General features: G+C 38.0%; 1 protein-coding gene, 2 long non-coding RNA genes and 2 pseudogenes across 7 annotated transcripts; 4 read left to right on the plus strand and 1 right to left on the minus strand.

Moving 5' to 3' along the window:
• The first annotated feature begins 3,654 nt into the window (after positions 1-3,654).
• On the plus strand, positions 3,655-15,089 carry LOC111325330 (uncharacterized). 3 transcript variants are annotated; one of them, XM_022929138.2, is made up of 3 exons: positions 3,655-3,694; positions 12,099-12,163; positions 12,906-15,089. In XM_022929138.2, exon 3 carries the CDS (start codon positions 12,919-12,921, stop codon positions 13,852-13,854), a length of 936 nt encoding a protein of 311 aa, XP_022784873.1. In that variant the 5' UTR covers positions 3,655-3,694; positions 12,099-12,163; positions 12,906-12,918; the 3' UTR covers positions 13,855-15,089. The 3 variants fall into 3 exon arrangements, with proteins under 3 accessions (XP_022784873.1, XP_088613610.1, XP_088613612.1); XM_088757484.1 differs by lacking the exon at positions 3,655-3,694 and adding an exon at positions 10,789-12,000; XM_088757486.1 differs by lacking the exon at positions 3,655-3,694 and adding an exon at positions 10,789-11,440.
• On the plus strand, positions 3,701-9,606 carry LOC148733623 (uncharacterized; annotated as a pseudogene).
• On the plus strand, positions 13,568-18,964 carry LOC148733624 (uncharacterized). Of its 2 annotated transcripts, none has more exons than XR_016000195.1 (5): positions 13,568-13,704; positions 16,984-17,069; positions 17,411-17,423; positions 17,993-18,187; positions 18,454-18,964. It is a non-coding gene; the product is annotated as an uncharacterized LOC148733624 (long non-coding RNA). The 2 variants fall into 2 exon arrangements; XR_016000194.1 differs by lacking the exon at positions 13,568-13,704 and adding an exon at positions 15,666-16,708.
• A 310-nt stretch (positions 18,965-19,274) lies between these two features.
• Positions 19,275-20,571, minus strand: LOC148733625 (uncharacterized). Its single transcript, XR_016000197.1, has 3 exons — positions 20,415-20,571; positions 19,765-19,804; positions 19,275-19,388 (listed from the first exon to the last, which is right to left on the minus strand). It is a non-coding gene; the product is annotated as an uncharacterized LOC148733625 (long non-coding RNA).
• A 422-nt stretch (positions 20,572-20,993) lies between these two features.
• Positions 20,994-25,022, plus strand: LOC111325354 (uncharacterized; annotated as a pseudogene). Its single transcript, XR_016000196.1, has 3 exons — positions 20,994-23,043; positions 23,413-23,469; positions 24,104-25,022. The product of XR_016000196.1 is annotated as an uncharacterized LOC111325354 (transcript).
• The last annotated feature ends 2,412 nt before the right edge of the window (positions 25,023-27,434 follow it).

Here is a 27,434-nt window from a genome sequence, read left to right on the forward strand (position 1 = left end):
ATTTTCAAATAATAAATCTCTTTTAAAACTATCACCAGACTTTTCTTGGTTCTTCTTTTGAACTGTACAGCTTGTTTCAAAAGTCTAGTTTGGTTCAAAGTAATTACCGATCAAAGTTGCGCATAATAATTGAGCTTTACCATTTTTTTTGTAAAGATGTATATAAAGCTTTTATTTCTTCACTTTGGACCTACGTATCGCGTACCATCAACCCCGCATCCAAGAAAAAATATTAAGTGAAACAACGAACTGTTCCAAGATAAGCCGATATATGGATAACAACGTTGCAACGTTAGTTGCAGGTCTGGAGATGTTGGCTCCAAGGTTTTTCCAAGGCACGAACATATAAAACCTCTGGTATCCAGTGTGTGGTACAATCGACAACCGGAAATCGCAAGCCAATGTTAAATTGGTCACGACAACTAGCATCGGTGATAAGAAATTAAACGAAGAACCACTTAGTACAATCTTAAAATTTTTCTTCGTCCATCTAACTGGCCAGGTCCTTTTCTAAATCATAAAATAAACTAGATATGAAGAATTATTGAAATAGGTAAATTACTAGATAAAGAGGTTCTAATAATTTCAATTTTTAAACGATTCATTTCTTATCTGGCAAAGACCAGACTCTGCATAGTTGCGAAATGTGACTTACTCAAGAAGAGTTTGACTAATGGTCGCGGGTCGTGGGTCGTGGGTCGTGGGTACAAGTCGTGGGTCGTGGGTGTGGGTGTGGGTGTGGGTGTGGGTAAAAGTCAAGGGTGTGGTTAATACTTAATAATAAAAATAACTATTTAAAATATTAAATATAATAATACATAAATTTTATACAACCCCGTCACTCATTAATTTAACTGTTCTTTCTTCTAATTTGGATCTATCAACAAAGTTGAAATGGTAAAATGGCCACCGTAACGATTACAAAAGCTGACGTTTCGAGCGTTAGCCCTTCGTCGGAGCGAAGGGCTAACGCTCGAAACGTCAGCTTTTGTAATCGTTACGGTGGCCATTTTACCATTTCAGCTTTGTTGATATATCCAAATTATTTCGTTACTCCCACCGACGCAGCCCCAAACAGTTTCTTTCGAAACCATCAGCCTTTATTAATTTGTTCTTTCTTCTAGTTCTTTTATTTTGTTTATTCCATTTACCCTACTTTACGTCTATTTTTATCTGTTATCTCACTGTCAATGAAATTAGTTTTACATATTTCCGCCATTATATCATACAGCTATTTAAAAACCACTTTCTATATGCACCAAAAAAGCGAAAAAAACAGATACAATCTTTGTTTGCGCTTTTCCATAATGCAAATACGATAGTTTTTTGGCATAGGGTAAAATATGGACTGGACCATTTTTTGGACTATTTTTTGGACCATATTTTGGACCATTATGTGGACCATTTATAAGGAGTTTCAGTTTCGCGACGCATTCCGAGATCTCGTTTGATAACGAAGGGAAGAGAGATAAATCTTGTAATGACACACTGTGTACACGTTTTTCGAGCTGTGCAGTCTGCGGTCTGCGGTCTGCGGTCTGCGGTCTGCGGTCTGCGGTCTGCGGTCTGCGTTTTCGATGTCTGTGTTAACGAGTTGCTTTGTACGATTGTACCAAATATGATTTCATATAGTAGAAGTACTATAACGTTAAAATTGCGATAGCGCTCGTGAATTCTATATTTGCGGCTTAAGTCCAGGGCCAAGGAACAGAAATTCCGAGATCTCGTCTGATAACAACAATGACAAAAGAAAGATAGATAAATCTGGTAAATACACACTGTATACACAAAGGAAAACTGATTGTGCACAGGTCGACTGACTCAAAAGGCACACACATAACCTCTGCAAGACTGGTACGGCTCGACAGTGGAGGATCGTAAACGCGATATTTTCAATAAGAATTTAACTGCAGTGTTTACATAGCAGTTTCGCTCACACATTCCGTGATCTCGTTTGATAACAAAGGGAAAAGAGATAAATCTGGTAATTACACACTGTGTACACGTTTTTCGAGGCGTGGGTATTCGAGGTGTGCGGTCTGCGGTCTGCGGTCTGCGGTCTGCGGTCTGCGGTCTGCGGTCTGCGGTCTGCGGTCTGCGTTTTCGAGGTCTGTGTTAACGAGACACCTGAGAGAATAGGGACCTTTAGCAGTGACGACGAGAACGTGAACGTGACCGACCGGAAGTTGGGAAAACGAACTTCGATGCCACCACGCATGCCCAATCGAGCACGAGTCGTCGTCCACATCTCGTTCAGGACGCCATTTGCCGCCATTCGCCGTCTTGACGAGAACGTGAGTATGTTTTATTTGTTTTCTAATTTCTACTTACCTATCTAAGGGATTTCTTCAATCTAAAGGGCCGGTTAGGGAATAAAAACAGTGCCGAAAGTAACTTGATCGAACCGTGAGGGAAAAAACTTTATTTCTTTCGAGTTGCAGATTGAGCTTTACAGTTTACAGCGGAGAAAGCAATGGCGGATAATGATAAAAGTGCTGCAGGGTATGTACGTAGCCTTATAAATGCTTTTCTAAATATAAATCGCGGATATTTCGTTATAGTTTTGCAATTTATACCAGCTGGCATTTTTAAGATTTCTGGGTTTTGAAAAACATCCGAACCGCTCGGATCGACTGTGTATGTAAACTTAGCTTAGCTCTGAATCACTTGACGTTGATTACAACACTGAAAAAAAGTTAAATTGTTTTAGTGGATAATTTTTGCATTTTCAAATTAGCAGTAAAGGACTCGTCCACGTAACCGATGCGCTAAAATATTCATGTTTCCCGCCGAGGACGACGGTCCCGTCCCAGGCCTAAATCGGTCATATACGTCGTCGTCCACGTTCTCGTCGTCTGAGCTAATGGTCCCTATTGTCGGAGCCAGGTTACGAGCTCGCAGAAAGGTTACAAGCGCGAGTTATACGTCTGCGGACTTTCAGTTAGGCACCAGTCTCCCACAAGAGACGGACCCGCAGATGCAAATCGTCAACCTTAATTGTTGATCTTTAATCGCTGTTTCTTATCGGTCAGTTACTTTCTTTTGTGCTTGCTGAAGTTGTTGTGTTTATTATAAACATCAAGTACTTTTGGACCCAACGAGAGAGCCGAGAGAAATAACTCAGTGACTAATACGATCCAAATGCAACCAGAGATTGCGCCATCTACTATTTTCACAGAATTAACCCCTTAAAACTTGCAGCCGCCTCTGAGCTTATATAAACATTGAATCGCAGCTTTTGTTTTCTTTGTTTAGTCTGTAGTTCCTCGCGGTGACAAGTCAAAACAGAAAAAAAATCGGATTTGACACAAAACAAAAAGTGAAGCATGTTCAGCAAAAGACAGGCTAGTTACAACTTTATGGCGGCTTAAGCTAAATAGCCAATGTTTTGGCATTTCTCTTTTCTATCTTTTGCAGTTGCGGGATAAAGAAAAAATAATACAACCAAGAGAGACTTTACCTTTTCTGCCTGTTCTATGCTCTCACTAGTTCCAACTTTCAGAAAAAAAAAAGCAATATAACTTTCAAGTTCAGCTTAAATTTCCTCAAAACAAAGTGGCAAGGCGCACCTTCACTTTATATTTAATTGATGATCTAATGTACTATATTTGCTTAAATTATTTTGGGGGAAGTCCCAGATTGGATTTAGTTTCGCTTTGATTTTATAAAGCTCAGGACGAGCAAAGGCGACGTGGTAAGTGGTTCTTTTTTAAACGCTTCTTGGTTCTAAATCTTTAAATATTCTGCTATCAAGGTTTTTATTTGAACACGTTCTAAATGGTAAAGTGCAGCGATAGAAAGTAATCAGACTACGAATGCCTTAATCGAGCCGCAGTTCAACCAAACTGCAACCCAGACAACCAAAGCGGAAGGAATGATATCTTCGATTGGTACTGTTCTATTTCGCTATCACCACAGTCTCATGAATTGAAGTAATTTAGGTGAAAATCAATACGAGACAGTAGTTTTGTTTCATTTTCTTGACGTGACTCAGCGGCACTAGGAAATTAAGAACGGAAATGGAGCAGAGTGAAGTTTCGTGACATGAGCATGCACAGAGGGAAAGTAAACAGCTCAGTTTCTCAAGGCCAACAGACAGTATAACTAATGAAGCTCCAACGAGGAATTCAGTCGTGTTGAAAACCTCAAAGTACCGTGATATTTTCTCAGAACGAAACTCTCGGTCTATTTGAATGGTAGAAGAGTGTTTTGAAGTTAAGATTGGAGTGACGTCGAGCTAATATCGTCGTGGAAAGGGATAGACAAAATGTAAAATTGTCAAATTACTAGCCAAATTGTGAATTTAGTACTATCTTTTTGTTTCTTCACCTCTTGATTGCTTTGTTATTTTTGTCGAGACATAGTACTTCCCGAACATATTGACCAAGCTGATTTGAGTTTATTATTACTGCACAGCAATTAGCTTTGGGTAAGTGCCAAGTGATATTTTAGTGACGTATTTATATTGACAAAAAAGTTTGGCTCTGGCGTATCTCATTCGAGGAGTTTTGTCTCCATAATGGTCTAGTAGATATGCAGTGTTTGGGATTAACATGCAATGTTTCAGTCAGGATTGTCCAAAGTTTTCAGTCTCTAAAGATGAATTTATCCGTCCTTACCGACACCGCGGAAATACGTTTTTTTGGGCACGGTACAGTATTTTACTGGTCAGCGGACATCTCAACGAAACCATGAAACGCCGATAACTTTTACAATGTTTTTCGCCGTGAGTCAAATCGACAGCGTAAAAAGTCAAAACTTAGAAAGAATACTGTAAACGTAGCTTTTAAACTCGACTCACCTTTTGGATAGTTCTTAAGCTCAATAATATAATTTGCCAAAGCCGAACTGACGTTGCACACGATATGAAATTGTTGTTTTTCGCTGGCGGCTCCGTGGCAACTAAGTTTTGTTTATAAAAGAGCTTATGCACCAAGGCTAAAAATGAGACGATTTTTGAATGGTTGAAGCGGTGATCCGAGGACGCTGCATTATCAGGTTTGTAAAGCAGTGGCTTGAACCGTATAAATCGGCATGTCAACGGCATTTCGGTCAGATTCGCCGAAAAGAAGACAAAACATGCCCGTGTAGCACGGCCACCCTATCCCCACTAGTTACTGTGTGTATCATAGTTGGCCAAAAAACCTACGACTGTAACGTGCATAGGACTGAAGCCCCCAAAAGTACGGAGACTGGCTCAAATAGAGGAAGAATAAACCGAGGTATGCTTTAAGTACAAAATGTCCATTATAATGATAATAAATAAGTTTTCACTTTCCACCTTAGTTTGTAATTTTTTTTTTTCTGAGCTGTAATTTTATTTCTGAGCAATAGTTTTACTTTGAATTCCCAACAAGTATTACTCATTACAATTATGAATAATTTGTAGTATGTCTTTTTTTTTTAAGCTGCTTTTCCCTCACTACTCATTTTATTTAGTTTTGCTTTTTCTTTTCTTTCTTTACTAGCTTAATGCCATCTGCAACATAAAATGTACTGAGCTAACAGAATACTTCTGCTTTATTTAGCTCCCTGATTCACAAAGTAACATTACCATCTTGGTACTACTAGAAAACAAATTTTTAAGAAACAAAACTACTGTAAGGTAAAATAATTATTATAATATAATTTAATCGATGTGAATAAAGCACTGCATTGTCTTTTCTCATATTGCAACAGCCTTGAATGAATCAACTATCTTCTTAACTTGATTTCTTATATTCAGAAGCTGCCTGAGTTATAAAAAAAGAATTCTTGTTGGGTGTTTATGGAGGTGTAAAGAACATAATGATTATGATGATTAATCTTTCGAATTAGAAATGTCAGAGGGAAATTATCAGAAGTATTTTCTGAAGTCGAACAAAATGTTCAGGAGAAAATGGATTAGATTAAGTCAGCTGTCAATTCCCAGTTAACAGTAAGTCATGAGGAGTAACCAAAAGCTTGTAATTAGCCTGTGTACTGCTGTGCCCATCTAGTCAAATAAAAATCAGAGATGGGATATTCCCAAACATGAACAATGATAGCACCATGGAGATGTCCTTTTCCCAACTTATTACAGGGAAGGGGAGCACTGGTATGGCTACGCTAGTTGTAGTCAATAAGAAATTCTCATCAAGTTTCAGCAATACATATATTTTGCCACCTTGAAAGAAAATGGTTACAAGTCAAATAGGAATGTTTTATAATGATGTTCTCAGTGTGGAGATATGATGTACTATTACTGATGGGGATCATAATTATCCTTACAGTGCTTCAGAGCATGTGATGTATATGATTCCTTAAGCACAAGGAAACTATGTAGAGCTATGCAAAGCTAATCTAAAAAAAATGAATTGAAGAAGAAGAGTAGTTGATTATTTGCATAAATTAATGCAATGCACATGCAAGATAGTGGAATATACTTCAGGTAAACATACATGTGCCTGTAAAAGTTTCAAATGACTGAGTTATAAAAATATAATAATAATCATAATCATAATAAAAAAGTGGGTTTCATTGAAAATGCTTTCGTGTAAAACAAATAGAGCTGTTTGGGAAAATAAAGTAGCAGTTGTAGTAACAGGTACAAGCAAACGTACCAAAGACAAGTAATGGAGATCTACAATCGATTAATATCAATAAAGACTTAACTCAAGATAAATTGTAAATGAATCAATCATGTTGGACGGTCTCAAATACAAACAAATCACAATTTCTTCGATTTCCACTCCCTTTGTAAACATCACCATTATATGAGCTTAAGTCAGGCGTTATTCTGTTCATGAGAAATAACTTGTTGATAAAACTGCAAGTATATGAAATGAACAATTGTTTTCATATTTTAATTTGGATATATCAACAAAGTTGAAATGGTAAATTGGCAACCGTAACGATTACAAAAGCTGACGTTTCGAGCGTTACGGACACCCGTTCTTAAAGGCACAGAAAATCAGAAATGTGGAATGGCGAAAAATCAGTCTAGAAAAGTAAAATTCTCAACCAAGCGAATGATTTCCAAAATGAAAAGGCACCGCACGTCGGCGCAAAGTGAGTGTGAATATTTTCACAACTCAATAATTACGTGTATCGCTTCATGCTAATAACACTTAAAAATCCAACCAGTCTTCAGACTCGCTGGAAAATTATCTTACAGAACTAATCTCTTGCTTTGTTTGGATAACTATCACTGTTTTTGACAATTCTGAAGGCGATGGCGACTGACGAACCACGATCACACTTCGTAACGACGGCCAGCTAAAGTCAGCAAACAGCACAAAACTCTAAACAAAATGACTCCCCTGTACCGATATTTGTTAAGACGTGGTTTTAGTATTAAAAACCCATTCAAAGGATCAACCATAATAAACAAGGAGAAGTATCATGGATATTTTCCGACTTAAAACCATGTAAAAGGCCGATGTTTTCATCGAACTCAGTCCACAAACACATGGAAGCACTTGGCAGCCTAATGTTGATGACCACTGACCACTGTGACGTCACCTAAACGTATTTCTGCGGTGTCGTCTTTACCTAGATTCCTAAGCACCATGGATCAGGAGGCAAATGAAATAACTTTAATGATGTCAAACCGTCAACGAAAGTGCGCTTGTTGCAAGTCCACCCTCAGCCGGATGATTTCCATCATTATGTATTTATTGCTGTTACTGGCTGAAGTAGTGGTTATTTTCGCTTTCATTTGTCATTTTGGAAAAGCAATATCGCCCGTTTTCACCTTGGAGAGGTTAACAGACACGAATTTCTCATCAAGCACCAAAAGAACCTCTCACATATTTCAAATACAGCTTGTGCGTTACTTAGGTATGATAGAAACTTACTCCAGATTGATAATGACCCTAAATTGCTTGGACACAGCGAGCTGTTGGATCTTTCTTTGGGCAGTTTTCAAATCTCCGCATTTCATCGGCTTGTGCCCTATGATAAAAGATCTTATTCGTTTGCCGAGATTTTGGACCTTAATATTTGTATTAGTGCTCGTTGTCATGGGGAATGTTATTGACAGCGCAAATTCCTCACTCGCCACACCCGTTTACAAATTTATAACTATGATGGTGGTTTGCTTTACGTTCTCCCTGGATGCGTTCTTTGTAACAATGATTCTTGAGTTCTGAACGAAGTAAAAGTCCGCCAAATGGCACCGGGGCAACTGCACTTAATATTTAAGGGGGCCCTGATTGTCTTCTGCTTTCGATTGTTTGTATGTCCGATTACTAGAATACTATACTTAACTATAATCTTATATTTGATTGCTGGAGTGAAGGATAGCTATATGCGGAAGGGAGGCACGTTTATAGACTGTGTAAGTACTTTTCTTTTCCTGCCGTTTTACAAAAAAGGAACTGAATTTGTGTGGAAAAAAATATTTCGTGATGACAAGAACACTATAGGGGAAATTAGAGGCCCTGAGAGACAAGACAGTGGTTTTGATAACGGCATCTAGGCTGTTTGAAAATCTGCATCAATGACTTTCTCTTCAGCAGTTCGAAGAAGTAATAGGTTCTGTAGTTTTACCTTTTGGTAATAATACTACCATAACATTTGATTACTAAGCAAACCACCATGAAAGTAGCATGCTACTACATATCATTGCCGCTACTGTAGGTTGGAGTTCGTATCGTAAAATGCCAACTACTTGTCCAATAGATAAACGGTGCATCACTAACTTTCTATAAACAAATTGCGATAAATCTAATCCGGCCAAACTTCGTACCAAACTGTATTACATCATAAGCCGAGAGCAACCGATGACGGCCTTTTTCCAGATGTAGCTAGCCATCAGAATCATCTGATTTTTTATTCTGGTAATCAAAGGCAACAGACCTGCAGTCTTGTCGCTCAAGCAGTGACAACGAAACCCCTCTTTACAGTGCGCTGCAGCTCAGAGAAAGTTAGACAGACTGAGGCCACTGAGGATAGAGTTCATAATCAGAAACTTTCCCAAAATGAACACGAACGATCGTAATAGTGGAAACAATAGCTTTAGTAATACTGGTAGTAGTAGTAGAAGCATTAGTACTAAAAGTAAGTCCTTTTGTTCCACTTGCATGTATCAATCGGTATTAGCATAGTGTGATATAATTACTTTTAAAAATAGTAGAAAACCAAGCGGAAGGAGAGATATTTCTTGTTATGAGCGCTCAATCTCCCAATCTTTTTAAAATCTGTGATCTGAAAGTGTCTCAATTCCAAAAATATCCGCTCACTACGATAAAATGATCGTTTTCTACCATGATTTCCAAGTTCGTTTTTTTTTTTCTGCGTGTGCCTTTGACGTAAAAACAGGACACGGCCGCTCAAGAGGCTTCAGTCTAAGGTTAATTTTCTCTCTACTGAGAGTGGTGATAAATTATGTGTATAAACTGCTTAATTTGGCAATAGATTAGATTAGGCCATCCTCACTCCTGCTGGAAACATAGTGAGTCAACCATGGATCACCACCGGACGCTATTTTTGGCTGTTCTTTTTGCCTCTAGCCAGGCGTTGTCTATGTTTAAAATATCTTTTTGATAGTTGAAGAGAGTCCCGGAAAAAGTAGTTTGCTCTCAACTAAAGTATTTACCGCGTATCGTAAAGAAAGTGTAAATAAAGTGTTTAACCATTTGTTTATTTTTCTGTTGTGTTATTTGTTTGTATCCATTCCTCTCGATCGGGAAGGAGGGGAGGAGAGCACATTAGATCGATTATCGTCGACGGGGAAAGTTGTTGATACAGTTATCTACTCAGTCAACCTTTCCCATTCAGTCATTTCTAATTACGAACCATTACATTTTAGTGAATACCTGTTAGCGAATTTATCTACTTTAGCATGAAAAACACATATGATTTGACGATCAGATCATTTTTTATAATTCTTAAAGCTGAAAATTATTTCTTGCTTAGTTTTCCTTCAGTGCATTTTTCGACGTAGTTAATATTTGTTGGTGTGAACAAAATAATTTTCACTTGTTCAAAACATGAAATTGATCCTGTTTCTCTTGAATTTTCTGTTTTCACGGCTCGCTCACTTCGAAGACGAGTTCATTTAACATGTTTAGTTGTAGGAGGCAGGATATGAGCTCGTAAAAAGGTTACAAGCGCGAGTTATACGGCAGCGGACTTTCAGTTTTCAGTTAACGTGAGATTAACACGGTGATTTGATCCTTCTTTTTATGATTTTTAAAGTTGAAAATTTTTTCTTGCCAAGTTTTCCTTGAGTGCATATTTCAACGTAATTGATATCTTTTGGTTATGAATAAAATAATTTTCACTTGTTCAAAACATGAAACGATCCTTTTTCCCTGGAATTTTCTATTTTTTTTTCCGCCATCGCTTCAAAGCTTGCTCACTTAGAAGACTAGTTCAATGAACTTATTTAATTTTCGGAGCCCCATCATTGTGACCTTCGCGAAGTCACGTGTAGCGGTCAGGAGCACAAAACCAAAAACAAGGCTTGTTAAAAAGGCACTGGCTAGTTACGGCTTTATATCGGCTTAATGAATTGATTAATTAAATCTTAATTTTGTCACTATATTGCTATTTTCATGTCCCTAACCATGCAAGCTATGGTATTAGTAAAACTAGAAAGTTTTGTGACCTTACTAAGAAATAAGGAATTATAGCGGGGAGGGTAGTTGTCAGAAGCCTTGCAGGGCTCAATTTCAGATTAGATCACAAAGCGCAGGTAAAAAGGGTGGTCAGTTTCTAAATTATCTGGTTACTGCAAAATGTTTTAGGCTCAACAAGACCAGTCCCATCTGGCTACTTGCCCCAGGGTGCTGGATGGCAATGAGAATGCTTGTTACCTGACTTGTGCTACCCTAAACCCTAACCGAACTGTAACCCCAACCGAACTGTAACCCTAACCCAACTGTAACCCTAACTCTAAAATGTAACCCTAACCCAACTGTGACCCTAACTCTAAACTGTAACACAAACCCAACTGTAACCCTAAACCAACTGTAACCCTAAACCAACTGTAACCCTAACCCAACTGTAACCCTAACCCAACTGTAACCCTAACCCAACTGTAGCCCTAACCCAGCTGTAACACTAACCCAAATGTATCCCTAACATCAAAATACTGGAAAAAGGTCAATTTAAGTCGAGAATTGCCATAGCTGTCTCCTGAGGGTGTCAAATACCTTAGTCAGGGGATTTTAAATTTTTTTCTTAAGCTAAGTAGGCAATGTTTTGGCAGTTGCGTGACAAAAAAAAATATTACAATCAAGAGATACTTTACATGTTCTATGCTCCGACTGTTGTCCAACTTTCTGGAAAAATAAGCAATTTAACTTTCTAGTTCAGCTTAAATATCCTCACAACAAAATGGCAAGGTTCACCTTCTTGTTATATTTAGTTGATGATTTAATGTACTACGCGAATTATTTTGGGGAATTCCCAGATTGGCTTTAGTTGACTTAGTTTTGCTTTGATTTTCTAAAGCTCAGGACGAGCAAAGGGGGTAAGTGGTTTTCTTTTAAACGCTTCTTGTTTCTAAATGTTTAAATTTTCTGCATATCAAGATTTTTTTTTTAACCTGTGATAAGTGGTAAAGGTCTCAGACTATTTATGCGTTAATCAAGCCGCAATTCATCAAAACTGCAATCCAGACAACCAAAGCGGAAGGAATGATATTTCTGATGGATACTGTTCAATTTTCTCTTACCATCGCCATAGGGATAAAAGCAATTTATGGGGAAAGTAGTTTTATTTCATTTTCTAGACGTGACTCAGTGGCGCTATTATCAGGGGTTAAATCAAGAACGGAAATGAAGCGGAGTAAAGTTTCGTGACATGAGCATTTACAAGTGCAAATTAAACACACTTCAGTTTCTCCAGGCCAACAGACAGTCTATATCGATGGAGCTTCGACGACTAACTCATTTGTGTTAAAAACCTCAAAGTACCGTGATATTCTTTCAGAACGAAACTTTCGGTGTATTTGAACGGTAGAAGCGTGTCTCGAAGTTAACATTGGACTGACGTCGAGCTTATATCGTCGTGGAAAGGGATAGACAAAATGTAAATTGTCAAATTGACAGCAAAACTGTGAATTTAGTCAGTACTATCGTTACATTTATTCCCATCTGGATTTCTTTGTTCTTTTTGTCGTGACACAGAACTTCCCGAACATATTGACCAAGCTGAGTTGGGTTTATTCTTACTGCACAGCAATTAGATTTGGGTAAGTGCCTTGACCTACTTCAGTGATTTATTCAAATTGACATGTTTCGCCATTGCGTATCTCAGATAATTAGTATTGGAGTTTCGTCTCTATCATGGACTATTAGATATGCAGCGTTTGGGATTAACATGAAAGATTTCAGGGGTTGTCTATAGTTTTCAGTTTCTAGAAGGGTTAAACTTGATATCCGTAAAACAGTGCTCGATTCATATAGTAGAGCGAATATAATGTGTGATAAGCAGAAAAAAATCAATCAACTACATTTCATCCCTACAGACCTGTTTCGTGGTTGCCTACTCATCAGGGGATTATCCCCTGATGAGTGGGCAACCACGAAACAGGTCTGTACACAGGCAGCCCAAGCTCACTTCTAGAAAAGCGGAAGTGACTCTTACTGTGTTGCGCAACGTTTTATATTTATAAAATTTCTATGGGATGTTATCGGTTTGCCTTAAAAGAGAGAAAAAAATGTCTTGTTTTGAAATAAAATGGGCTTGCTTTATTGCCTTGTTGTTTTCTTTGTTGATTCCTAGCGTCTCAGGCCATTTTGAAGCGTTTTCGGCGAGTTAGCGCTATGTTGGTGTTCAGTTGAACACGGTAAGAGTCACGTCTGCTTTTCTAGTAGTGAGCTTGGGCTGCCTGTGGTCTGTAGGGATGAAATGTAGTTGATTGATTTTTTTCTGCTTATCACACGTTTTCAGTTTCTAAATAAGTTAAGATAAATTTTTCCGTCCTCACCTAGATTCCTAGGGACCATGGATAACACAAATGAGATGACTTCAATGATATCAAATGAGATGGAACCAAACCGTCAACGAAAGTGCGCTTGCTGCAAGTCTACCCTCGGCTGGATGATTTTGATGATTATGTATTTACTGCTTTTACTGGCTGAAGTAGTGATTACTTTCACTTTCATTTATCATTTTGGAAAAACAATATCGCCCGTTTTCACCTCGAAGAGGTTAACAGCCACAAATGTATCATCATCAAGCACCAAAAATACCTCTCAAATATTTCCAATACATCTTGTACGCTACTTAGGCATGACAAAAACTTACTCCAGGTTGATAATGACCCTAAATTGTTTAGACGCAGTGAACTGTTGGATCTTTCTCGGAGCAGTTTTCAAATCTCCGCAGTTCACCGGCTTGTGCCCTCTGATAAAAAATCTTATTCGTTTGCCGAGATTTTGGACCTTAATATTTGTATTTTCGCTTTTTGTCACAGGGGATGTTATTGAGAGCGCAAGTTCCTCACTCGTCATTTCTGTTTACAAATTTAGAGCTATGATAGCAGTTTGCTTTACGTTTTCCCTGGATGCATTCTTTGTGACAATGATTCTTGTAGCTCTGAACGAAACGAAAGTCCGCCATATGGCACCGGGGAAAGTGCACTTAATATTCAAGGTGGCCCTGATTGTCTTCTGCTTACGATTGCTTGTATATTTGATTAATACAATACTATACCTAACTGTAATCTTATATTTGATTGCTGGAGTGAAGGATAGCTATTGGCGGAAGGGAGGCACGTTTGTAAACTGTGTGAGTAGTTTTCTTTTCTTGCCGTTTTACAAAAAAGGAACTGAACTTGTGTGGACAAAATTATTTCATGACGACAAGTACATTATAGGGAAAATCAGAGGCCCTGAGAGACAAGACAGTGGTTTAGATAGCGGAACCCAGGCTGTTTGATAATTATCAATGACTGGTGGTCCAAAGAAGAAGTGGGTTTTGTAGCTTTACCTTTTGGCAATAATACTGCCTTAACATTTGATTACTGAGCAAACCAATGTGAAAGACTTGCCTACTACATATCTGTAAGCTAACTTATTTTGGGGTTTGTATCTTAAAATAACAACGACTTGTCTAGTGGATAAACAGTGCATCACTAACTTTCCAGAAACAAATTGCGATAAAGTCCAAACTATTTGGCGGCAATGACAGCTGCAGAGGATAACAATTAAAACTGCAATATATCATAAACCGAGAGTAACCGATGACGGCCTCTTTCCAGATGTAGCCCTTAAAACATCTGATTCTGGTGCTCAAAGACAACAAACCTGTAGCCATGTAGCTCAAGCAGCAATAACGAAATCCCTATTTACGGTGCACTGCAGCTCAAATAAAGTTCGAGGGAGGGTACCGAAGATCGAATTGATAATCAAAAACCTTTCCACAGTTAATACGAACGCTCGCAATACTGGAAACAGTAACTTTAGCAGTAGTGGTGGTAGTGGAAGCAGTGGATCGAAGTAAAAGTGCGTCCTCTTATTTCACTTGCATGTATATGGAATATTTGGATCTGGTTTTATAATGGAATATTTGGGTCTGGTTTTCTTTGATAAATGCCTAAATAATCTGGTTGATTTTACCTTTGAATTTGATCACTATATTTGTCGTTTGTTCAGGGACGCACGCGTCGTGCAGATACTTCTCATTGCCTAATTGACCAATTTTGCCCATACTTCCTCTTTCCGAGATTATCATTTTAATAGAATTACGGTAATATGGAATGATATTCCCGAAGATATCAAAGTAGCTAATACACTTCGTTCTTTCAAACGCCAACTCAAATCTTTTTACTTTAATCGATTATATAATGTTTTCGATGGCGACAACATATGTTCCTTTGATTTGTCCTAAGTGTCGCCGTGTAAATATTCTAAAAGCTTGCTCTTGTTAGTATTAATGTAGTGCGATATTCGTTACCTTTTTCTCTTCTTTCTTTCTATTTATTAGAACGATATTTATAGTACATTATTAATATTTAATTGTAGTTTTGGGTAAGGGATTGGTTTTCTACATTTTAAGGGGTTGGTTTAGGTGGGTGAATCCAGTAGGGGACTACGTGTCCTATTGTTCTCTAGCCTCTATACTGTACGAATCTTTAAATAAATAAATAAACAAATAAATGTCAATCGGTCTTAGTATAGTGTGATATAATTACTTTTTAAAATAATAGAAAACTAAGCGGAAGGAGTAATATTTCTTGCTATGGGTACCCAATCTCCCAATCATCTTAAAATCTGAGATCTGAAAGTGTCTCAATTCCAAAAATATCCCCTCAGTTCACTAATTCCAAGTTTATTCCTTTTGTCGTGTGCCTTTGACGTAAAAACAGCAGACGGCCGCTCAAAAGGCTTGAGTCTAGGGTAAATTTTCTCTCTACCGAGAATGGTGATGGATTATGTGGATAAACTGCTGAATTTGGCAATAGATTGGATTAGGCCATCCCCACTCCTGCTGGGAGCATAGGGCGTCGACCATGGATCACCACCGGACCATGTTTTTGGCTGTCCTTTTTGCCTCTAGCCAAGTGTTGTTTATGCTTGAAATACATTTTTTTTAACAGATGACGAGCGTTCCGAAAAAAGTAGTTTCCTCGTAACTAAAGTATTTAGCGAGTATTGTAAAGAGGTGTAAATAGAGTGCTTAACCATTTTTTTTTCTTGTTTGTGTTATTTGTTTGTATTCATTCCTCTCGATGGGGGGAGGGGGGGAGGAGAAGGGGAGGGGAGCTCTTAGATTGACTATCGTCAACGGGGAAAGCTTTGGTGACAGGCTTCTACCCAATCGACCTTCCCGTACCGTCATCTCTACTTACGAGCAACTGCATTTTAGTGAATACATGTTGACAACAGATTATGTAGGTTCATATTCTCTCATATTCAGCCGAGGGGGGATGGGGGAAGCACATTGGATTGATTATTGCCGACGGGGACAGTTGTCGGTACAATTATCTACTCAGTCAACCTTTCCAGTTCACTAATTTCTAATTACGAACAATTACATTTTTAATGAATACCTCTTAGTGAATTTATATACCTTAACATGAGAAACACGTATGATTTGGCGATTTGATCCTATTTTTTAGGATTTTTAAATTTGAAAATTATTTCTTGCCTAGTTTTCCTTGAGTGCATATTTCAACCTAATTGATAATTGTTGGTTATGAATAAAATAATGTTCACTTGTTCAAAACATGAAATCGATCCTTTTTCCCTGGAATTTTCTATTAGTTCTGTTTATTTCTTTAGTTTTAAGCTCTCAGACAAACTGATTTTTCTCCGGGCATCGCTTCACAGCTCGCTCACTAAGAAGACTAACTCACTGAACTTATTTCATTGTCGGAGCCAAGTTATTGTGACCATCGAGAAGTCACGTGTGGCGACCAAGAGCACAAAACCGAAAAATAAAAGGCTTGTTGAGCGAAAGGCATACTGAGGCTTGATACAGCTTTATATCGGCTTAAGCTAAAAAGGCAATGTTTTGGCAGTTGCGTGACAAAGAAAAAATAATGTAATCAAGAGAGACTTTACTTTTCCTGTCTGGTCTATGCTCTGACTGTTGTCCAACTTTCTGAAATAATAAGCAATTTAACTCTCTAGTTCAGCTTAAATTTCCTCAAAACAAAATGGCAAGGTGCACCTTCACGTTATATTTAGTCAATGATCTAACGTACTGCGTGAATTACTTTGGAGGAGGTCCCGGATTGGCTTCAGTTTTGCTTTGATTTTCTAAGCTCAGGAGGAGCAAAGGCGACGTGGTTAGTGTTTCTTTTTTAAACGCTTCTTGGTTCTAAATGTTTAAATTTTCTGCATATCAAAATTTTTATTTAAACCCGTAATAAGTAGTAAAGTTCTTAGATTACTTATGCGTTAATGAAGCTGCAGTTCATCAGAACTGCAGTCAAGACAACCAAAGCGGAAGTAATGATATCTCCGATTGACACTGTTAAATTTTTCTGTTACCAAAGCCATATGAATAAGAGTATTGTACGGGAAAATCAATACAGAAACGTAGTTGTGTTTCATTTTCTAGACGAGACTCAGCGGCGCTATGATCAAGGGTTAAATCAAGAACGGAAATGAAGCGAGTGAAGTTTTGTGACATGAGCATGTACGAAGGTAAAGTAAACACTTCAGTTTCTCCAGGCCAACAGACAGTACGTATCGATGGAGCTTCGACGAGGAATTCAGTCGTGTTGAAAACCTCAAAGTACCGTGATATTCTCTCAGAACGCAACTTTCGCGTGTCTCAAAGTTGAGATCGGAGTGACGTGGAGCTAATATCGTCGTGGAAAGGGATAGACAAAATGTAAAATTGTCAAATTAATAACGAAATCGTGAATTCAGTCAGCACTATCGTTACATTTATTCTTCTCTTGATTTCTTTTTTCTTTTTGTCGTGACGTAGCACTTCCCGAACATATTGACCAAGCTGAAATGGGTTTATTCTTACTGCACAGCAATTAGATTTGGGTAAGTGCCAAGTCATATTTCTGTGATTTATTCAAATTGACATATTTTGGCCATAGTGTATCTCAGTTAACTAGTATTGGAGTTTTGTCTCTATCATGGTCTATTAGAAAAGTAGCGTTTGGGATTAACAGGCAAGATTTCAGAGATTGTTTATAGTTTTCAGTTTCTAAAGATATTATGATAAAGATATTGACCAAGCTGAATTGGATTTATTCTTACTGCACAGAAATTATAAATTTAGTGCCACCTTTTCATTTTTTCACCTCTTGATTTTTTCGTTCTTTTTTTCGTGACATAGCGCTTCCCGAACATATTGACCGAGCTGATTTGAGTTTATTTTTACTGCGCAGCAATTAGATTTGGGTAAGTTCTAAAGTGATATTCTTGTGATTTATTCAAATTCACATATTTTGGTCATTGCGTATCCCCCTTAATTAGTATCAGAGTTTCGTCTCTATCATGGTCTATTAGTTATGCAGCGTTTGGGATTAACATACAAGATTTCAGAGATTGTCTATAGCTTTCAGTTTCTAAAGATATTATGATAAATTTTTTCCGTCCTCACCTAGATTCTCAGGCACCATGGATAACACAAATGAAATGACTTCAATGATATCAAATGAGTTGGAACGAAACCGCCAACGAAAGTGCTGGATGATTTTCATGATTATGTATTTACTGCTTTTACTGGCTGATGCAGTGGTCATTTTCGCTTTCATTTATTATTTTGGAAAAACAGTATCGCCCGTTTTCACCTCTGAGAGGTACGTTAACAGCCACAAATGTATCATCAAGCACCAAACATACCTGTCACATATTTCCAATACACCTTGTGCGTTACTTAGGTATGGCAGAAATTTACTCCAGATGGATAATGGTCCTAAATTGTTTTGACACTGAGCTGTTGGATCTTCCTTGGAGCAGGTTTTAAATCTCCGCATTTCAACGGCTTGAGCCCTCTGATAAAAAAGTCTTATTTGTTTGCCAAGATTTTGGACCTTAATATTTGTATTTTCACTTTTTTTCACAGGAGATGTTATGGATAGCCGCAAGTTCCCCACTCGTCACATCTGTTTACAAATTTAGAGCTATGATAGCAGTTTGCTTTATGTTCACTGTTAGACTTATCCCTCGATGCGTTCTTTGTGACAATGATCCTTGGAGGTCCGAACGTAACAAAAGTCCGCCATATGGCACCGGAGAAAGTGCACTTAATATTTAAGGGGGGGGGGATTGGGGAGGGGGAAGCACATTACATTGATTATCGCAGACGGGGACAGTTGTTGGGACAATTGTTGGTACAGTTATCTACTCAACCTTTTCCGTTTAGTCATCTCTAATTACGAACAATAACTTTTTAACGAATACCTGTTAGTGAATTATCTACTTTAGCATAAAAAACACGTATGATTTGACGATCTGATCCTTCTTTATAATTCTTAAAGTTGAAAATTATTTCTTGCTTAGTTTTCCTTGAGTGCATATTTCAACGTAGTTGATATTTGTTGGTTGTGAATAAATTAATTTTCACTTGTTCAAAACATGAAATTGATCTTTTTTCTCTCGAGGTTTCTGTTAGTTCTGTTTATTTTCTTTAGTTTTAAGCTCTCAGGCAAACCAATTTTTAATCCGCCATCGCTTCACGGCTCGCTCAATTCTAAGACGAGTTCACTGAACATATTTAGTTATCGGAGCTAGGTTATGAGTTCGCAGAAAGGTTACAACATAGCCCTCTCTACTAACTATGGTTACAAGCGCGAGTTATACGTCTACGGACTTTCAGTTAGGCACCAGTCTCCTACAAGAGACGGACCCGCAGAGACAAGAGGTCAATTCGTCAAATCGTCACCGCTGTTGATCGTTAATCGCTGTTTCTTCTGAGTCAGCTACTTTCTTTTGTGCTTGCTAAAGTGGTTGTGTTTGTTATAAACATTACGTACTTTTGGACCCACTGCTCTCATTTTCCTACAAGAGAGCCGAGAGAAATAACTCAGTGACTAATACGATCCAAATGCAACCAGAGATTGCCCTATGAGCATCTGCTGTTTTTACAAAATTAACCCTTAAAACTTGCACCCGCCTTTGATTTTATGTTAACATTAAATTGCAGCTTTTGTTTTATTTTTTAGTCATCATTTCCTAACAAGTAAAAAAAAAAAAGAAGAAAAATAAGATTTGATCATGACACAACACCAAAAGTGAAGCATGCTCAGCGAAAGGCACAGGCTAGTTACACCTTTATATCGGATTAAGCTAAAGAGCCAGTGGTTTAGCATTTCTCTTTCTTATCTCTTGCAGTTGCGTGACAAAGATAAAGTAATACAATCAAAAGAGACTTTACCTTTTCTGCCTGTTCTTTTCTCCGACTGTTGTCCAACGTTCTGGGTTAAAAGGAAATTTAACTTTAAAGTTTAGCCTAAATTTCCTCAAAACAAATTAACCGGTTAGGCGGACCTTCACTTTATATTCAGTTGATGATGAAATGTATTGTATTTAATCGAATTTTTTTTCAAAGAAGTCCCGGATTAGATTTAGTTTCGCTTTGATTTTCTAAAGCTCAGGAAGAGCAAAGGCGAACTGGTGAGTGGTTCTCTTTTAAACGCTTCTTGGTTCTAAATCTTTTAATTCTCTGCTATCATGATCAAGAGTTTTTGTTTGAAAATGTTTTTAATGGTAAAGTGCAGCGGTAGAAAGTATTCATGGGCCAATTAGGGATTTCGAAAATTAGAAACAGCACAAAATGTCAAATTAGTACCTCAAAGTTATTTTCGTTTGTTTAACATCCGAGCGCATGAAAACGATGGAGGCCGATCAGGAGCCCGAGAGAGAAGCAAAATTTTTAGAAGAACAGCTAAGAAGCAGTAAAAACGAGATTCAGCTAGGAATAATTAGCTAAACAAACAAGAACACAATCAAGCTTACGAAAGTGAAACAACAAAAACTCGTTAAAACTCTCATCGGAAAGCTGACATTGACATGATAACAATTCACCTTCAGCAGATCTGTCGTGCGTCCTTAGTTGAACACCACAGAAAATTTAAAACTTATCATATTCCGTGAAGTCTCAACAATTACCGAAAGATTAAATTTTGCCAAACGTACAATTAACACGCCGGGCTGGCGCGCGCTATGAAGTGGAACAATCATTGTCCACAAATATGGCGTCTGTGACCGTGTGTTTCTCAGAGAAGACTGGAACTGACTTAAGTACCTGTCGAAAAATGCCTCCAAGCGGTCCTTGGGTTAGTCCGAAGGCGCCAAAACTCAAATTTTCTTAAAGTAAACAAGTTTTCCCGTCATTTTGATACCAAACATGTAATACTTTCTTCGATGTTCGGGTAAAAAGAGACAGCAGAGGAAATAGTAAAAGGGACGGTAAGGTTTTCTTGTCGTTCGTATGGTATTTTTGGCCCGGATAGTCTTTTAAATATTTCTTCTTATCCGAGAAATTTTGTTACGAAGTGCAACTTCAAAGCCTTGGCTAGAACTCTATGATTTTTTTTTTCCTAATTTTACATTCTTTTCTTAGTTTTTAATGAGTCAATATTTAGGATGCCGCCCAAAAAGAACACGCGCTTTAACTTGGCTCAATGGTTGGGTTTCAGGTGACGTCACAAGCTTTGCTGAAGTTAGTGTCCGCCATGTTGGTGTCCCTCGGGTGTCAAATTTATGAATAATTAGTCGATTTCTATAGTGAAGCCCTCTCTCTTATCGCCGTATTATTTCGCCAACTACATGAATATCCAGACAGAAAAAAGCGATAAAAGTATCTGGCATTCATCTTAAGGTATCCCAGTGCTCTCTGAGTATGCCGAAAGCTTAGAGAGTTGGAAGGAAAGATGTTTGCAAAATATCTCGGTCATTGGGGTTGACCCTGCAAGCATACCAGCCGAGAAGTTCAGTCCAAAATGCTTGCCTCCTGTGGAAGCGTCGGACTTGCTGAGTTACCTCGTTCTTGAGACCAGCTTCTACACCAAGAAGCAGTTCAAGGCGTTCAAGAGTCTAGAGGCGTTTAATCAAATGGTGTCGGGATTTGTAACCTCAGTTGTAGGCAAAGTAATCGCCGGCAAGTATGCCGTGAGAGCACGAGTTTGGCATTCACAGCATATGAATGATCCTTTGGTGAACATTTGGGTCATTTCCGAAAACGATGGGACTATTTTGTCAGCCAATTGCTTGGGATGCAAAGCTGGACTGACTGAGTCATGCTCACATATCGCGAGTGTTTTATTTATGTTTGAGGCAACTACTAGAATTCATGGCAAGCTCGCTGGGTGTCACGAAAACTCAGACACCGAAAACTCAGGTCCCTCGAAGTGTTCTCCAAGCTTCCGAAGTGCTCCATAATTCGATAGTGCATAGCATAAAGCATGAACCAATTTTTTTTATAATATAACCGGTGGAACAATGCAACAAATCCGACGCGAAAGACGCACAACAATATCAAGAGTGATTCTTCAGTGAAGCGAATCGTGACGGCGCTGATACCGAGTCTTTCGCGTTGTTTTTCTCTTTCTGCCTCATTTAAGAACTCTAGCCCAAGGGTCGCAAAATTGTCTTCGTTTTGGGACTGGTGGGCCGAGTCTCTGTCTGTATCCATTATTATCGCGATATATTTAAGAATTTTAACAGAGCGACAGAAAGGATCTGTGCGACGAAGTACAAAAAGGTAAACAAACGTCCCTTTCGGCTCGTCAAAATCACGCCACATTTTAATACTTTGATGTTGGAGCGAGCGCATTTGATCCCGTTAACTGTGAATGAAAAGTTCAAAATTAACGGGAAAAATGGAGGAAATCTAAGCTAAATGAAGTCTTGTGTCACTCTAAAATGTTTTAATACTCAACCATCGGACGATTTTGCGAAACGTGCAACTTGCGGCCTTGCTTTTGCTTCTTCAGTTGGATTAAGACCCAAAAGGTCAAAATACACGCGGGATTACCAGGAGTGATCATGAGTCGAGTTTATCTCTTGAATTTTCGAGGAGTCTGAGTTTTCGGGGTCTGAGGTCTGAGGTCTGAGTTTTCGGGGTGTGAGTTTTCGTGACACCCCAAGCTTACTTGCACTCAGGTAAAATGCTCATGGATTTTGCCGACATAGGTCAATGAAGTGCCGTATGCGAGGGCTAAAGACATCGATTTCTCATCGGCTAAGAAGCTCAAAGAAAAGCTCGACCAAAAAATCGAGGATCTACAACAGCCGCAAGCCTCGAACCATACAACAACTTCTAGTTCCTCCTGTTCTTGCCCTTGATTTGTGATGATCTTTGGTATAGCGCAGTAGATCATATATATAATGAATTTTGCGCTATAGAAATACTAAAATTATTAAATTATTATACGAAAAAATCCTTAGTCTTTATGCTTTCCACTTTTGCTCGAATAGCCAACAATCATTCATAAAACCGTGCCTTCTTTCTCACATGAACTCTTCGTTAGATACGGTTTGTTTACGCTCGAGGGACACCAAGATGGCGGATAGTAACCGTTGCTAAGGTATTGGTCACGTGGGTGAAACCCAAGGATACATGAAAGATCGGAAGGTTGCAAGAGAGAAAGCTGTTAAGGAAAATCGCAAGCTTCCGGCAGAGTACAAAAAAGCCCAACGAACCCAGGAAAAGGCGAGATGACATATTTAATTTGTCATTTTAACGTAAATTAGTAGTGGTGCTTTGAGAATGTTTTATATTTCGAATATTAGAGAATTTTGTATCAAGTTATTTTAGGCGAGTGGTGGAAGTGTGAGTACAAGGAGGCTTGTATTTCAATTTTAACAAGGTAGGAAATTAAAAATAATAATAATAATAATGATAATAGTAATAATAATTTTAATTATAAACTGGGTAATGGTTTGTGCATCCCCACTGTACCTCCCTACACAAATATTTGTTAACACATCCCAGCTTTTTTTATCTGTTTGAACTTTATATGAACTTTAAAAATTAACCAATCAGTGCATAAGAAATGACATGTTTAATTGATGCTTTCAGTTGGCCGCAGTAAGGGAACGATGCAAGGACATAACAGATGAGTTAAAAAATATTACTGTGAGTATACTCTTGATTCCTCATTGTGGTTGTTTTACCAGTACCGGTAACTGTGCAGCAAAAAACTGCTGTGTACAACTTCTGACTGTAGATTTTCATTAATTAGTGGGTAGATACAATTTTATGCCAATTTTTGATAAAAAATTAATGGAAAAATATTCTATTTTGTGAGAAGAAAAAATATTTTTACAAGTTAAACTTTGGTGGACTGGCCACTTAACACAGAGCCAGTACCAGAATGACAGCCAGTGCCAGGCTTCTATGCCAGTGCCTGGGCAAGAAACCTGAGTGTGTGCCTGTGTTCATTTGGTCAGTCAGAAGACTGTCATAAATGATGGTCAGATACAATGAATATATGATACAATGAATAGATATTGGTCAGATACAATGGTCAGATGTTGGTAAGATACAATGGTCAGATACAATGAATATATCTACTGCGAGGATCGTGCATCATACGTATAAATGATGGTGTCTCTAAACTATAAACATCAAAATATCAAATGTAAGATATGGCGAGATACAATTGTTGTGTTCAGATCTGTAATGTTTACAATTTTGGTCTCATTCAACCACTTCTTGTTTTAATAAATGTGTTACTACCCAGTGTTTAATCAGTTAGCGATATTTTTAGACACATGAGGGACAGGTATCTCAGGCACGAACAAGAAGCCCTACTACACTTGCCGATGGACAATCAATACTGGGACCAAGAATTGCAAGGAAAAGGAGGCATGAGACCATTTAACCTGCTGCCAGAATTCATGGAAGCACAAATAAACATTCTTAAGCCCCTTTTGAGGGATTGTTTGACACTTTGCAGAAAAGATGCAAATTGGATACTCTCACAAGTTATGTGACAGGGAACAAGCAGTTGACTGATAGAGTAGTTTCTAAAGAATATAAGAAAAATGTTTTAAAATTTGAAAAGTCAGATGACAACATTATACGAAGTATTGCAACATATTATGCAAGTGGTGTAATGGAAAAACGAAAGTACAAAAGTGTTAGACTGGTGCTTTCAATGAAATCAAATGAAAGTAAACCAAGAAAAAGAACAAGCATTTCAATTTGTAAAGCCTGTAAGGTACCAAAGTTTCTCGCTTATAGTAACCTTGTGGAACAGTTAAAGAAGATTGATATTGGAACAGTTCATGAAATTGACCTAGACTATCTTGAGGGCTTAGAAACTGAAACCCAGTGAATGGTGCATACAGAGACCTAAGGCAATACCCTCCAATGCTTGCCAAATTTTATCTCTCTAAGAATATAAAAGAAAGCTTAAAAGGCTTTACAGAATCAACAGGCACTTTTCACATAGTTCTGCGGTTCTCATCAGTAGATTTTCTCGTTATCACACAAGTAAGTTTTTAACCAGCTTCCCGAAACATCAGATGTAAACAGTCGATCAGTTTATGTTGGTAGCACTTTTTCTGATTACTAGTTTTAGACGTTCTAAAGGCTTGTAAAGTTTATCCGTGAATCTTCCAGAAGGTGAAGATGCGTTTTCGAAAGCGATGGCGAATAGTGAAATACAAGTATTCTTAGCAGTGCGTTCCGAAGAATCTTTATTTTCTTTCACCAAGAGGCCATACATGTTTAAATTATTTTAAGGCACTTTTACGCTTAGCCGTATTGACCTCGCCATCGCTCCGTCAATGGGGAAATCTCAGTTTGAGATTTTCCCGAGACGATAGACCGGTCAAGTTTATTAAGTTGGCAGTGAGTAATTTTGTTCTTGTTCAGTTGCCCTGAAAAGTGTCACTTAACCGATTTTTGAGTATATCCAGGTGAATTTTTCCAATGATATTCCCTAATTTTCAAACCCTACGTTCGATAGGTAAGAGAGCGTCTTCCTGTTGAGTAAGAATGATGGAGAGAAAAATTTGTAGCAACCAGTGTAGAGCCACATTTTCTTAAAGGAGAGCTGATCTTAAACGATTTATCTGGTGCTGCTGAGGAATATTTGAGATCGCTTTCGGAAAATTGCTAGTTTCCAAAAATACATAACACCTACAGACAAAAAAACTGAGTTTTTGTACGGGAATTCTCGTCCTTCCCCCTTCCCCCTCTACTTTGTTTTCAGCTGCGCGCAGATCAAACTGCCTTTACGTTTCGTGATCATTAAGGATCGCGACTGAACAAGTTTGTTTTTCTAGTACAAGATTTTTACAGCTCCACCTACAAACTCTTTTCGATTAGCTACCTTAACTCGGGTACAATAGGTTTTAAAATTCTGTCTCTGAGAGGACGAAACAAAAAAAAAGGAGGAAATGAAACCACACTGGAGTCAAGGATCTCTTCAATTCTGGAAACTTGCGTTAAATGGTCACGCTTAATGGCCAAAGCAAATATGGAAACATTTTTTTTTTAAGTCTTCGTCGCGATCTGACACCTGTAGATTAGAAAGCACGTAAGAACAAAAATTAAGCTTGCTGACAATTTTGAAAAAGACAACGCACTTGTTTTAGCAAGTAAACTTAGGAATAGCAATAAACTTGGCTGTGGATTGGCTGTGGATTGAACTCGCAAAGGGAGCAAAGCACTTTTTGGTTTGTATCCTTTTATAAATATTGGTTTGGTCGGTTCTCTAAACTATGGTCGAGTTTGCGGTCTGAAAAATTTAAATTTCATTACGTATTAAGTTTCATTCATCACGCAAACATAAACGACTCCATATTAGAAGGTAAATTCTGATCGGCTACTTAACGTGCTGATAAAACCCTACTCTCGAACATACATAATCCCTTTTAGGGTCATAAGCTTCTCTCTGGATCCAGTCTCCCCCGGCATAAAACCCTTTTCGAACTTCCTTAGAGGCCCATTTTCAAACTTGATGCCAAGCGCGCCACGACCTATTTCCTGTCACACGAAATTCCTCGATTACTGAAGACCCCCTAAATCTTCTTTCTCAAGAGCCATCCTGGACACGTAGTCGATTGTTTTATGATAGATACATTCACCGCTCGTCATTTTACAGTTTCCTTACAATATTTCAAATTTAGTCCGTAATTAATTGGAAATTGTACCTTTCGAACATTATGTTAAATTAGGGTCTCCAATACACCATTCACGAACAAAACAAAGAATCACATCGATGTAAAACTGGACGCCACCGGTTCAGTCTTCTACTGCCCTTCAGAGCTACTTGGAGAGATTACTGTCTCCAAGCCAAAAAAAATTTATAGCGCAATTAGTATAGGTCACTGGTAATCATCTTTATTGAGGAAACTTTTTCATAACAGATATGGTTTTCAAAAAGGACCTCGAAACTAGATATATATAGTAGAAACAAGAAAGCAATAAAATTGCAAAGAGATTAAAAGGATACAAAAAATGCATAAAAAATTAAAAATCAAAAATATATTAAAAATAAGTATAAATAAAAATTAAACGTAAGTAGCTATATTAAAAACTTAAAAACATTACGTCTAAAACTATTGACATTCTTTGAGTCTTTGATAGTCTGACTGAGGGAGTTAAAATCGGAAACGGCATGATATTGTGATCTTTGCTTCCCCCAATTTCTTTTGACACGCGGTAATCTAAAATTGCCTTTGTTACGTGTATTATGCCTATGAAGTACGTCTTGTCTAATCAAGTCCATATTGTGATTAGTTAGGCCATTGATGCATTTGTATACGTGTACGCATCTTCTTTGAAATCGCCTTTTCTCTAGAGGCAGCCACTTGAGAACGGCTAACGCCTCAGTGGAGGATGAGTAGAATGGTCTATTTAAAATAACTTTAGCGGCCTTATTTTGCAAAACTTGCAAACTAGACATAAGGGTAATATTATGTTTATCGCCCCATACTAGATCAGCATATTCAAAAAGGGGCATAACAAGACCTTTATAGAAAAGTAAACGCGCCCTGAAAGGCAATAAATGCTTTATACGCTTGAGAAGCCCAAGCCTCTGATTGATTTTCCCAGTTAGGTGTTCAATATGATCTGTCCATGTGAAA

The sequence above is a fragment of the Stylophora pistillata genome, chromosome 4 (assembly GCF_964205215.1).
Source record: "Stylophora pistillata chromosome 4, jaStyPist1.2, whole genome shotgun sequence".
Taxonomy (NCBI): Eukaryota; Metazoa; Cnidaria; class Anthozoa; order Scleractinia; family Pocilloporidae; genus Stylophora; species Stylophora pistillata.

Bases quoted from the DNA above. Each gene is read 5' to 3' on its own strand.
- LOC111325330 (XM_022929138.2), top strand. From the start codon at position 12,919: ATGGATAACACAAATGAGATGACTTCAATGATATCAAATGAGATGGAA.